The sequence below is a fragment of the Lissotriton helveticus genome, chromosome 3_1, assembly GCF_964261635.1.
Source record: "Lissotriton helveticus chromosome 3_1, aLisHel1.1, whole genome shotgun sequence".
NCBI lineage: Eukaryota > Metazoa > Chordata > Amphibia > Caudata > Salamandridae > Lissotriton > Lissotriton helveticus.
In genome coordinates, this window is record NC_136061.1 from 1,811,724,612 (window position 1) to 1,811,738,292 (window position 13,681).

Genomic DNA, 13,681 nt, shown 5'->3' on the forward strand with positions numbered 1-13,681 from the left:
CAGTGTCATGAATGAGGTGAGATACCTAGAGCTTTCGTGCAATACCACCTGTTGATAAACAGCAGACATATCCAGGCAGTGAACACTTCGGCACTTTTCAATGCGCACAACATCTCATTGATGTTAGGAAGGGGCTGCTGGCTGACCCAAATATTTTAGTTCAAGTCTCTCGGGTCAGCACTCAATCTGAGAGACTTTTTCACCTTCTTGGCCAACATGACAGGCGCCAGCTACCCAGAACGTCAATTGGCTCTATTATTCCTAAATTACACAACCTCTGCATTACTTCTACCAACACAGTATTGAAACTAAGCTGCACTCCATGTAGTTTGTGCATGACAGACACAGCGTTCTAATTCAACACTATCCTATGTTGGAAACACTTGCAGCCTCACCGACATCACATATGTAATTGATAACCTTGATTCTAAATCTGTTTTTTACATTATGGGAATATTGTGATCTAAAACCATATTCAAACCCCTTATTCATCCCAACTCAATACATTAGTGCCATTCTTTGAAACATATACTGTACCTAACACCACGCTTTCTTCAAACTTCATTTCTGCCTAACATTTATCCAAGACATTCATCTTCTTGCCTCCATGTGCAAATACTATGACATTTTAAAAATGGATCAAGTATAGCTTATTTTGTACACATATTCATTCTGAAAATAAAAGAAATGAATCAAACTATCTTTGTTAAAATGTAAACATCCTATAGATTATATCTATTAACTCTACCTCCCTTGACCTATATCACCTACATCGGTTGTCCTGGTCACCAGCAGAATTCACATCTACACTGTGTAAACTCTCTTTCAGCTTTTTTTGGTTACATCCGCTTAAAACTTGTGAATTTCACACAAATGCCTTTCGCTGATCTCGACATCTACACCAAGGCTATACTTCTCATTTCAGTGTTTACTGTATTACACCCCTGGGTTAAGTGTACATTTTATTTCAGACTTAAAGGAGCAAATAATGGGTCACATGTGGATCGCTGCCTTTTTTTGCTCAATCACTTTTAGAGGAAACTTCTCATGATAACATTCTAGGATGGTTTTGCAAAAAGGACAAGGTAATTGGAAGGAAGGTGAGAGATTCACCTAACCATCCTTCACAAATGCCAAATTGTGAAAGACCACATATTCGTAGATGTCAATATGGTTCAGTTCTTCATTTATTTACTTACATATGCTTTTTCTAAACATCGCTTCAGAATAAATCGTTTACACACTGTAATACGTCTCTACATTTCTAGCTATTATCCCAGTATCGTCTCATACAAGTAGGGGCATGTGTGTGGGAAAATTCACCCCTGTGATTCACTTCTAAGTTACCATCAAATAAATGAGTTTGTATCTCACTCTCCATGGTTTTATAAAATGAAAAAATGTAAATCATCCTTCAGTTCATCAATCCCCTGAGGCACTCTAGTCTGTACTTCCAATAATCTCTTTTGGAAGTAGCCATGTTTGCTAAGCTCTTCTACAAGAATGTTTTGTAATACTTCAACAACTAGAAAGTGGAAATGCAGAGCCGGAGTATGCCTTGCAGATGATAATTTATATTTAGCATTCTTATAACACTTTCATGTTTTCATTTGACTGGGTGGGTGGTTCGGCCCACATAACACAATTCAGAAGGATACTTCCCTAAATAAATCACACATGGTGAGTCAGACATTTAAAAGTCCTTCAAAGCGACTTCATCGCCTGCATGTGGGTTTTAACAGTTAAGGTGGCTGTTTTCCATATCATAGATGGCCTGTGGTTTAGTAGTTTAGTGAACCCTACGTCATTGATGGAAATGTTTCTCCTTTTATATGTATGCCTGTGCCAATTAAATGGCTGCTGTACCAGTAAATTCTGCACAGCTGCTGTACCAGTAAATTCTGCACAGCTGCTGCCATGTCATGCAAGTGTGTGCAAGCAGCTCACACTTCTACTTCTCATGTTTTACCCCATCATGTGTGTATATGTAGTTCTGCACAGTTATTGTTTTACAGGGTAAACCTGACTCAAGTGCTTTACAGCAGAACCATGCTACAATACATATTTCCTCTTTTTTGCCATAGGGAGATAAAGCGATTTGCCAAGAAACACATGTTGCTATGCTGAGGTCAGGAGTCGAACCTAGTTTTCCATGTTCCAATATTGCCACCTCTATTCGCTAGGACACATCTCCCATGCTGTACCTCTTCCGTGTATTTACAAAAGTTTGCAGAGGTGTTACTTATGCACTCCCTGCTGTGGTATTTTTTTATTTATTTTTTTTTAAACATATTTTATTACTTTTTTCAAGACATAGCACCTGATATGATTCTCATTACAGACAGCGTATTGTTTTCCAACAGGGGTAGTATAGCGTTCCTAGGTCTAGCTTATAAAATACATTCTAAGGCGGGGAAGCCCAGCCTTGTGACATTTAGCAGTGTAGCATACAATCGGTGCCATGTGGCAGGTGCAGGTTGATACACAATAAAAACAGTAAACCATAACTACCCCGTCCCTCCCTTCCCTCCCCCAACATCTGACTCCTCCCTGCTGTGTTTTAGGACTTTCTTTGATTTATTGTTTTGACTTTGGGGGTTGTGTGTGTCTTATAGATCTACTTCTAGTATTTTACCTTGTGTGTGAGATTTTTCCCCAATGCTTCAGCCTGTGTTGAACAGATGGGGTAAGAGAGGAGTCAACAAGAGAGAAAGCAAGCGTGCCAGGGGCTGGGCTACACTGCTTTTTCTGGGCTGCAATAGTTCTAAATTCAGCATTCGATGTTGTTGCCCATGCTGTATCAATTCTGTATATAAAAGCAGCTTGTGCTGCCTCTGCTTCCCTTTACCCGTTCTTTTTGACATACACGTCCTATCAAAGCAGGTGTGGTGCAATTCCTTTAAAAAACAGACTTGTGAGAGGGACTGGACACCCCTCACTCTCTAGTAAAGCTGTTTTGAACAATAATCAGTGCGGATCCTGAGTGTTTTAAAATACATAATTTGTCAAAGATCCTCAAACAAATCCTTAGAGTGTAATCCACTGTAAAGTCATCTTTCAGCTCTATTTATTTGCAGTCAATGCTGGCGGTTCAGCATGATTTAAACTCAGTCAGTTTTCACAATGTGTTGATTTGGGGCCAATCTCACTGTTCATCTGGGGCCGCAAAAGATGCGCTCAGCGCTAACAAGGAGAGTGCGCCGTTTTACATTGAATGTGCTGCCCCCAGGACAGCCGTAAAGTCATGTTGCCCTGGGGGCAGCGCATTCATGTGAAATACAGAGCGGCTTTGAAGCAGCCGCACGGTGTTTTACTGTGCAGGTGGCAACCCGCCTGCACTTTTAATGGGTATTAGAGATCCCCTTGCAGGCAGGTGCAGAGAGTGACTGCACCTGCCTGCAAGGGGATGTTTGGGGATTCACAGAACCCCTTTTCCACCTACAAAGAGCTGCCATGAGGGGGCGCACTGAAAGTCCGCTCCTGACAGCTTCTTTGTCTCTGTGCCCTAGTCTATAATATGGGGCGGGCACAAAGGCAAATGGTTGCCCTCCGTTGCATAGACCACACCCCTATGCAAATGAGGGAACACCCTATGGTAATAGCGCTGGAGCTATAAGTGCTCCAGCTCTATCTGTATTAAAGGAAGGGCCGCATAAGTGTCTGCGACCCCTTCTGAAATACCAAAAAGCGACAGGGGCATGCAAAGCGGACGCACATGACAGTTGCATCCCCGTTGCACTTTCTATAATACGGTTCCTATAAGTATGTCTTAAAATCTTATCTATATTTTAGTCTTATGTACTAAACAGCGCCTTTACTGTCTGTTGTGAGATATATTGTTATCTTACAATGGGCTTAGAGCCCGCCCATGGCTTAATACTTGTTGGCTTCATTGTCATTGTCATTTGCTTGGTTCTTACTCGTTAGCTTTCGTTCCTCTTCATGTTTTTGTCCCTCCTTTGGAGCCTGAATGCATTACTGTGCCCTAACACTGCTTGCTTTTCAGGCGCTACATTTTCTTTTTGTCTAATCACTCTACAAGAGTGCATGTGTTTTCCAGCTATCTCTCTAGCATGCTCTCTTCCCCATCTATGTTGTGTTTGCTCCCATCCTGCATCCCTGTTTTTTCCCACCACCAGCATTCTCCATGTTGCTTATGGACCCCTTTGTTGTGCATCCCTGACTGGCCGTGTTGGTTCTTTCCACCTGCTTTGTACCCATGTTTCTTTAGTGCCCCCTGCTGCTTCCAACCAGTGGCTACCCCCACCCCAAAACATCTTCTGCATTTTTAAATGTTTTAATTTGTCAATCCGAGTTGCACACGCGGTCGGTAGTGGGAGTATCTGCTGGGTGGTGATGTCTGAAGGGGGAGGGGCAGTGTGGGGGGTAGTAAACTATGGATTATAGAGGTTTACAGGTAAGTAATCATATAAATAAATAAAATGAATTTCGCTGCGTGCACTGCATCCCCAAATGCGATGCAGTGCGTGCAACGAAATTCATTTTATTTATTTATATGTTTACTTACCTATAAACCTCCGTAATCCATAGTTTACTACCCCCCACCCTGCCCCTCCCCAAGTCACCGCCCGGCAGGTACTCCTACTACCGACCGCGGCTGCCGAGTTGGATCAGCAAATAAAACTAAAAAAGTGGGCAAATCATTTTGTGGGCAGACGCAGAACTGGTTCACACACAGCTCCAAAATGAACCATTATCTATTTTTTATCTACCCATGCTGCTCAGCATTGGGGGTAGTGCGCAGCATATCTAAAAATCATTAACAACGTCCATAATTTCCAATGGTGAGATTTATAGGTTTTGCCAATGGTTGTTGGACAATGTTACTGGCCCATTTTGCTTTAGAATGCACAGTTTACCTTTGGAGAAGAAGCCCTGAACCCTAGGTTGTCATACAGACAGAGCATGGCATTCCAAAGTGCATTATTTTGCGAAATGTACACTTACTTTAATGTTTCTGCTAGAAAAAAACTCTGTTGAACATTATCATGGTTCGGCGTAGTAGTGTAAACATCTCGGATTCCAGAGAAACCTGTTTCCACCATACAATATTTTTCCAGTGCCTATAAAAACAAGAAGCATTGAAATCAGTTTAATTTTAGCAAAAACCCCTATCATGCATGTTCAGAGCTGATGTATCAGTCAATCAATCAATCAATCAATCAATCAGGGTATTTGTAGAGCGCGCTACTCACCCGTGAGGGTCTCAAGGCGCTAAGGGGGGGTGCTTATGTATGTATGATACCAAATAGTTCATATCTGCTGAGCCATTTTGTTTTTCAGTAGGGGGGTACTAAGGGCGGATTACAAGTTTGGCGGTGTTGCAGCGGGCCTTCACGCCAGCACCCATTGCAACACCGCCAAACCCGTAGTCAGCCCAGCCACCATATTGTGACTGGAATACAAGTCGCAGTCCTGTGGCAGTGGTCCCAAGGTGATGCCTTTCTAAGACTCATAATAGAGCCTTAAAAAGGCACTGCTGTGGGAGCCCCGCAGCCCTTCTCTGCACAGACCATAATGCACAATGTTGTGCATTTCATTCCGTGCAGGACCAGGGGGTGTATATAGACAGAGTGCACACCATGTGCCCCCCTGCACGCATCCCCATGCACAGAGGCAACGGGTGCCCCGTAGGCCCCCGTAGTTTCCTCACTGCCACCCTTTTCATGGTGGGCTTACCACCATGGAAATAGCAGTTGCAGAGGTGCTGTGTCAGTCCCACCATCGTAGTAGTAATATGGCGGATGTACTGCCAGTCTGGCGGCCCAGGGACCACCACCATGGGTTTGGACATCCCATGGACCACCAAACTCGTAATTGGGCGCTAAGTGGTGAATAATTCTCTTTACTAGTTCATTGTTTTGGTATTTTACTTACAAAGCGCCCAGCACTGCAAGCGGCTTCAAGGTGCATTAAAAGAGGCACAAATAGTGAAATTACAACAACCCAGAATAGTTCGCATGAATCTACAATTACCATATACTAAGGCTAACACATTTTCTAACTGTTCACTTCTACGAATCAGGTAACACTTTTAATGCATTTTCACCTTGCAAATACTCTTTTTAAGGCTATTCTACATTTCAAGACCTTCCATCCTAAGATCAAAATGTGCACGGGATCTCAATCAAGGGTGTACAAGATGAAGCCACTAAGGTATTTGGAGTCTTTCGCTGGTGAACTTTCTAGATGATTTACAGGACATGAGCACCGATTTTGCAATCTCCTGTTGTCCATTGGGGACTATGTTTGATATTACCAGATAAGATGACATGCTCAATTTGTTATAAAAAAGTTGTGCGACTATCTGAAACTTTAACGAAAGCGGCCACTCTTCGAGGAGTTATTTAGCAGATATGAGATGATTTAAGCAATTTATCTGCACCTTGAATGAGAAATCCTGAGTCTTTCCAGAGGACAAGAAGCTAGGACTCAGCTGGACAAACCAATTTACTGCAGCTTGAATGAGAAATCCTGAGTCTCTCCAGAGGACAAGAAGCTAGGGCTCAGCTGGACAAACCAATTTACTGCAGCTTGAATGAGAAATACTGAGTCTCTCCAGAGGACAAGAAGCTAGGACTCAGCTGGACAAACCAATTTACTGCAGCTTGAATGAGAAATCCCGAGTCTCTCCAGAGGACAAGAAGCTAGGACTCAGCTGGACAAACCAATTTACTGCAGCTTGAATGAGAAATCCTGAGTCTCTCCAGAGGACAAGAAGCTAGGGCTTAGCTGGACAAACCAATTTACTGCAGCTTGAATGAGAAATCCTGAGTCTCTCCAGAGGACAAGAAGCTAGGACTCAGCTGGACAAACCAATTTACTGCAGCTTGAATGAGAATTCCTGAGTCTCTCCAGAGGACAAGAAGCTAGGGCTCAGCTGGACAAACCAATTTAGTGCAGCTTGAATGAGAAATCCTGAGTCTCTCCAGAGGACAAGAAGCTAGGACTCAGCTGGACAAACCAGTTGGAAGATAACAGGGCTGACCAACGTTCCCTTTTCCCCACCTCTGAGGTGAAACCACCTGCCATTGTATCCCAACGCTGGATAGAGCCCAAGCAAGTAGCCATCTGCTCATCACTCTCATAACCATTTTTAGCGGTGATCCTGCCTAAGTGGATGCTCCATGCAGGATAGTAACATTTTTGGGACTTTTGTGAGTGGAAGGCAGCAAAGTCCATACATGATAGAACTCTCTTTAGATACTGAGATGTGCACTTGATTCAACAATGAAGCAAGAGAGTTGTAGCCAGGCCACACTGGAAATATGCAGTGCAACCAGAGAAAACTATGCAAAATTGGTGGCTGAATAGTTCGGCATACATAGTGCATAGCAGACTGTGCATCTATAGGTATTTGAAGTATCATGTTCTGTGGCAATGTTATCTTTCTTTTAAAATTGCATTTTATTGAGATTTTGTCTCAAATCACATTTCAATACAATGGAACAAAGTTTATGAACACATTACGAAGGGAAGACAGAAAGGCTAATACACCGATTTAACTTATAGAGCAAGAGGGGAACTCTTGATGCAAAACACGACTTAATGCTGAGAAAATGCATAGGACTTATTAAAGAAAAAAACACTAACAGCTTCTACCAAGCAAAGTTTTTATTCTGTAATTGTTATGGGTCTTCCTTTGAAAGTCAGTAGCACCATTTAGAAAACTGGCCTCTGCAACTCATTTCTGTCTCTAAGTTTTCATTTTTTGTAATGGGCCATTTTAAATATTAAAATTCACTGATGCAAATATATTTTCATATCTGAAGTTTCCTTTTCCTGCTTAGAAACCCACAATCATTCTTTTGTTTTTATGTATTTAATTTAACAGGATGGTCATTGCCCAGGGGCATTTTAAAGTTGAAACCATACAAATAAAACAGGACAAAAAAGCCAGAGCCAGCAAGAGAGACAGAGTAACATGGAAGTAGATGATTTAGCAGAATAGTTAGATTGTTCGTGTTTTCCTGAAAGTGTCAAAGTCATTGGTCAAGTTTATGGAGAGTGGAAGCTTTTTCCAGAGTTTTGAACCTGAATTCGGAAGGTTTTTTCCCCACACAGGTATCTCTTAAAATGCAGGAACAAGTGAGCCTGAGCTTAAGGATAAGAAGTGACCTAAGAAGTGATAATGATGGACACAATGTTGGTTCCAGGACAGTAAAGAGACTTGTAAAAACTGCTTATTTTCCTTTAAATGAATTATTTGAGAGACTGGCAACCAATGCAGCATCCTGCACGATGTGCTCACATTTACATAGACCAACACTTAGCCTCATTTGCTAGAGTTGTCTGCTGGAACATAGGCTGGCCTAGGCAAATGTGATTAGCATAATCTGGCCAAGACAGAACGAGGGCACAGACTACCAATGGACAAGGTTCATATGGGATGAATGTGAGAACATTTCTTACAGCCTTTAAAGAGGAGATACAGTTCGACTACAACACTAAACCTGGTTCTAGAGCACAAGGTCCTGGTCATACTAAACACCAGGGTTTTTTACCGCGTTTGGTGCTGTGGGCAGTTGCCCATCTAAGATGGCCATAAAGTCTCCTGACCAACTGCTCACCTCCAATCAGCAGGATTTCTGGCTTGTTGCCACTGAGTTTTAGGAGACTGTGTGCCATCCAATTTGAGACAGAGAGCAAACCATCTCTGAGGCAAGTAATGTTACTGGGCATATGATTGCCAGATATTAGTAAGTAAGAACTAAGGTTATTTGTCTAGTGCCATGCAATCTAAAGGGCCTAAGCAGACCTCCCTTTGACTGCAAATAGATATTGAATGAAATAGGTGAAAGCTCAAAGCCTTGCGGCACCCCCCAAACGACGGATAATTCCTTGTAGGCAAATGGTGGTAAAACTACTGTCTGGACTGTCTGTCAGAAAAAACATAAACCATTGCAGAGCTGGGATAGAACTGCTTCAACTGCGACATGATTGGCCAGGATGGCATTGTCCATTTTGTCAAAGGAGGTGGTCAAGGAGAAGGAGATCTGCATGAATGCCATGATCTCGTGTGTATCTCAGCTCATCAAACATGGCCAATACGGCTGACTTTATCATGGCTAGGATGAAAACCCACCTGCGAACAATCCAGAAAACCTGCTAATTCCAACAAGAGTGACAGGCAGTGTGCCAGATGTTGACCCATTATTTAAGTGAAGGACAATATACTTATAGTTCTGCTGATTACAATGATCAAGGCCTACTGTGTTTTAGAAATGATGTCACTATGATTTTCTTGCATTGGATGGTCTCAAAACCAATTTCTAATAAAACAGGTGTTTTACTAATCTCTCCAAGAACTAGGATAGAAGAACTCAATTGGCCTTCAGTCATGGGACCTCTGCTGACCTCTACAAATATGGTTATCACTCTGGGCATTCATATTGGCTCTAGTCTGGATCTTGCCACCCTAGTTGCTAACCCAAACAAAATTAATTTTACCATTCCTTGAAGGGAGGTTTATAATTCCCATGATCGATGTACTCATTTTATCCAGTATTGTCTATATTCTTCGCTACTGCAAAAAAACAGCCACCCGTCTTTAACTAGTAAAATTATGCTGCCAAACGTTGTGTAGCTTGTTTGTTCAGTAACTTTCTATGTTTTAAAAAAAATGTAAAGTAATATCATATTAAAATACATCTGCCGTTAACGCAGCCATGCATGGCCTTCGGCCCTGTGTCCACACCCATAGGTGGTCAAATCCACATTAATGGGCAATCACTTACTTGGATCCACCACACATTCTTCTTTTTTTAATGTCTTTGTTTTCACTCTTGCAGGACTCCTACAGAAGTACAGTTGTCCACCTTAGCTCCCATAAGAGTCCCACCGGTGCACCAGAGGGCTGCGCTGGTTCCTATGGGACTCTTGCAGGAGTTGTCAAAATCTCCAGTGAAAGTCTAGAGGGCCAAAAAAACATATTTGTGCAAGGGTACATAAGTGGGTTTGTAAGTGTCTGTGTGTCTGTTTGAGTGGATGTGTGAGTGGCTGTATTGGTGGGTGAGTGGGTGCATTAGTGGCTCTATGGGTGAGTTAGTGGGTGTATGAGTGGCAATGATTGGTTATGTTAGTACTGGTATGGGTCTATGAAGGTGTATGTGAAGGGTTATGTGAGAGTGTAAGTGAGTGTACGAGAGATTATGTGGGGTATGAGTGGGCGTGTCAGTGATTCTCTTTCTGCTAGTTGCTGACCTTTATTCTGCCTGTTGCTGCTCATTTTTCATCTTTATTTTGCCTTTTCTGCTCATTTCTGACCTTTATTCTGCCTCCTTCTGCTCTTTTCTAACCCTTATTTTGACCCTTCTGCTTACTTTTCCCCCTGGACTGCAGGGGAAGCCTCAAGGCACAGCGGTTCTAGCAGGCTTCCCATCTGAGGGAACCGGCATTGCTCTCACAGTTAGGGAGCTGCTAAACATGTAGCTCCCTGTCTGTGAGAGGACCCTTTAATCTGTTTTCCTGCCTCTTAACAGTGGGCATGGAAACAGTTATAAACTCCACTCTTAGAAACTGGGGACGGTTTCACAGCTCTTGCTTTCTGAGAGCGGAGTTCGTGTTTGCTCTGACATGCTGTCAAGCTCCCATTAAGTCAGAACAAACAGCTAGATCCCGAGGGTGGCCTCCCTGGGACATGGCAGGAACCGGCCCAGGGGGGGTGGCGTGCCCCAGGGCCATTATTGGCTGCGGAAGGGTCTGTATACCCGGGGCGGGGGCCCACTTTTAGCAATTTCATAGGCTCAGAAGATGTGGTGCTGCCCGGGGCCCAGGGGGTCCACATGGCACCCATCTAACCATCTGGAAAAGTGGTGATCCCCAGGGCATCGAGCAGCCCCATGAAGAGGAGGGTCAGTACAGCTCACTCTTTAATAATAATAATGCCCTGGGGAGGTGGTGGTCCCCAGGGCTCACTTGAGTTCATGGAGGGGGGGTCTGTGTGGCCCCCCTCTATTATAATAATAAAGCCCCAGGGAGGTGGTGGTCCCCGAGGCAAGTAAGACCCTAGGAGGGGGCCGGTGTGCCCCCTCCTTTTTTTTTTTTAATGCCCGCATACCCTCAGGCCTGGCCCACCCTGGGGCTTGATTAAAAAACAAGCGCAGGAGACCGCACTTTGATTTTTGTTTTTCAATTTTGCCGTGAATTTGCAGAAACACCCTCAAATTCGTGGCAACATTGTAAAAAAAAATATTTAATCAGCAGTGGGGTCCACCACGACACCTAGAGGGTCAGGGTGTTCCAACCCTGCCCCCTTTTCTTTATTTTACATTTGTTTGTGGGACACAGCTGAAGCTGAGTCCCAAAATGGCTGCCAACACTTCCTGGTTGAAGGGTTGGTAGCCAATCAGATTTCAGCACGGCGACTGTCAGGTCTGCGGAGGATCTGCACCCCCAGATATACAAATTTAGATTTTCGTTAATCTCTCTAAAACTACTGAACGGCTTTATACCAAACTACCGAATGCACTACTCTGGACCAAGAACTAGCTATCTGTCAAATTTGGTGTTATTCCAATCAGTGGTTTAGGCTGTAGTCCTCTTCAAAAACCGTAGTGTAATTAACATGAGCAAAACGTATTTTGTGACTCCCACCCATTTTTCTCAGCTCCTGCTTCACAGATCACTCCCAAACTTTCCAGATAGCAGCTGAAGTGAGCATTACATTTTTTTTTAGAACATTTGTCAACCGGCACTAAAGATATAAGCAAATCAAAAAATGCTTTTCCTATGGAAACTAGGTCCTAACTATAACTACCCTCTGGTGACCGCAAGTAGGTAATAGAGAGAGGGAGAGAGAGAAAGATATACATTTAAGGAAAATACAAAAGCTTCAGCATTCTATAACTGTTTGAGGATGCTATGCCCCTGAACTCATCAGAGTCCTGCTCTGTGACTCAGCAACAGAGGAGAATATTTCTTCTATTTGAAGGAATTGTAGCCATAATAGCCTAGTTTAGTGACCTTATGTCAACTGAAATGGAGAAGGTTTTGACTTGTTGTTTTTTTATTCCTAATTTACTTTGTTTTCTTTTGTTGTGCTGTGTGGATATGTTCGCCACTTGAAGACCACTGCCTCTTGCAAATCGATGAAAGGACTTCAATCACCGATTCATCTTTTGTTATTCTAAGCAATAAACAATGAACTTTTTATGTCAAACAAATATCCTGCATGTTCAAGGCAGCAATGCCCCCCGTACAATGTATTTATTAAATAGAAATATATTGAGAATTAAAAAGAGATCATATGTATTCAGTACCTTAACAACGTCCCAGCCCCACTGCCTGTACTTGGGGTCATGTGTAAATCTCCACAAATACATGTAGCTTTCTACTACTTCAGGTCGCAAAATGTAATACCGCTCACTCAATCTGGTAGCCATAGCTTCACTTCCAAAGTCAAACCGGAAGGCTTCTGGTCCCAGCTTGGTCTCTAAAATAATATTTAAAACAACATGCTAAGACCATACTTTAATCCCCAAAAAGCATGAACAATAATTTTACGGACTGCCATGACATACTGTTACACACTTAAAGAGCTTCATAAAAATGCTATATAAAGCTCATCCACATTAGATGTCAACTCTATTAAAAAGAAAGTCAAATATTTTGGCTAGTACGTTTCATATTTACCTTTGGGCATGTATGCATATTTCAAAACTCTTGAATAGTGCACATGATCTCAACAAACTTTCATATGATAAAATCTTAACGATGCAAACTGATTAAATAACATGTGGATTAAGCAACTCTTTTAGTTAAGTAAAAGAAACCTGCTGCAGGGCAGCTACGGAAGGTTATTTTCAACTGCAAATTAAGATTATCAAAAATGGAGATGTTGGTGCAAAAGGTAGGGTAGTGTCATTTTCAGTGAATGACTTGCTAATTAATGAATTGTATGTAATGGCTCAGCCTTCATGAACAATTTGGTGACTTATAATCCAGAACATTAACCTTTAACAACTATTTGTTGGCTACGGATTCAGCACATTACCATTTTAACATCATTTATGTAGCCTCTGGAATTCATGTTATAGTGGTGGACACTGTTTTCAATGTAAATAAGACCAGTGTGAATTCCCTTGGGATAGTACAAGTTGGCGATGTGAACAGTAAAATACTATAATTTATATTCAACACTAAATGAAGGGTGTGTGGCTAACAGCTAATGGATCTGGTCGCAGCATAGTGTGTTCCTAGGCTGGCCTACATTCCTATCTCATAATCCTTCATCATCCTAATCTCTGCAGCCCTAACATCACAGTAGCTGATCCACCCTGTGGACATGCTCCAATAGGAACAACCTACACCTCATATCATTGCCCGAGGGTGAGAAAAGCAAAGGCATTACCTGCCACCCCAAAACACCAGTGAGGTCTGAAGGAAGTGTGAGCAGAGGTATCCCAGCAGCTCAGTTGGGAGAAGCAGAACACATTGGGGCACCAGCTGGAAGGTGTCTGCTTTAGACATGGTGGAGGATTAAACCAACCTGGGCGACAGAGGACTGACCCACCAACTGCATTGTGGTTCAGTGTTGGGCATGCCACGGGCCACAGACATCTGGACAGACAGTTTCTGAACCCCAGCATATATCTGGACTCCCCCGATCCCACCCCCAGCCAGCTGTTCGATCCAGAGTTCTGAAATGGTGTGGGGATGG

The 13,681-nt window shown here is 42.8% G+C and overlaps 1 protein-coding gene across 2 annotated transcripts in view; it reads right to left on the reverse strand.

The window, feature by feature from the left end:
• Nucleotides 1–13,681, reverse strand: part of MAN1C1 (mannosidase alpha class 1C member 1) — a 261,775-nt gene that overhangs the window by 3,225 nt on the left and 244,869 nt on the right. For both annotated transcript variants that reach the window (XM_078682710.1, XM_078682711.1), the window contains 2 exons: nt 12,282–12,454; nt 4,969–5,084 (listed from right to left, as the gene is read on the reverse strand). In XM_078682710.1, the coding sequence (XP_078538836.1) occupies nt 4,969–5,084; nt 12,282–12,454 (289 nt within the window). The remainder of the gene's footprint in view (nt 1–4,968; nt 5,085–12,281; nt 12,455–13,681) is intronic.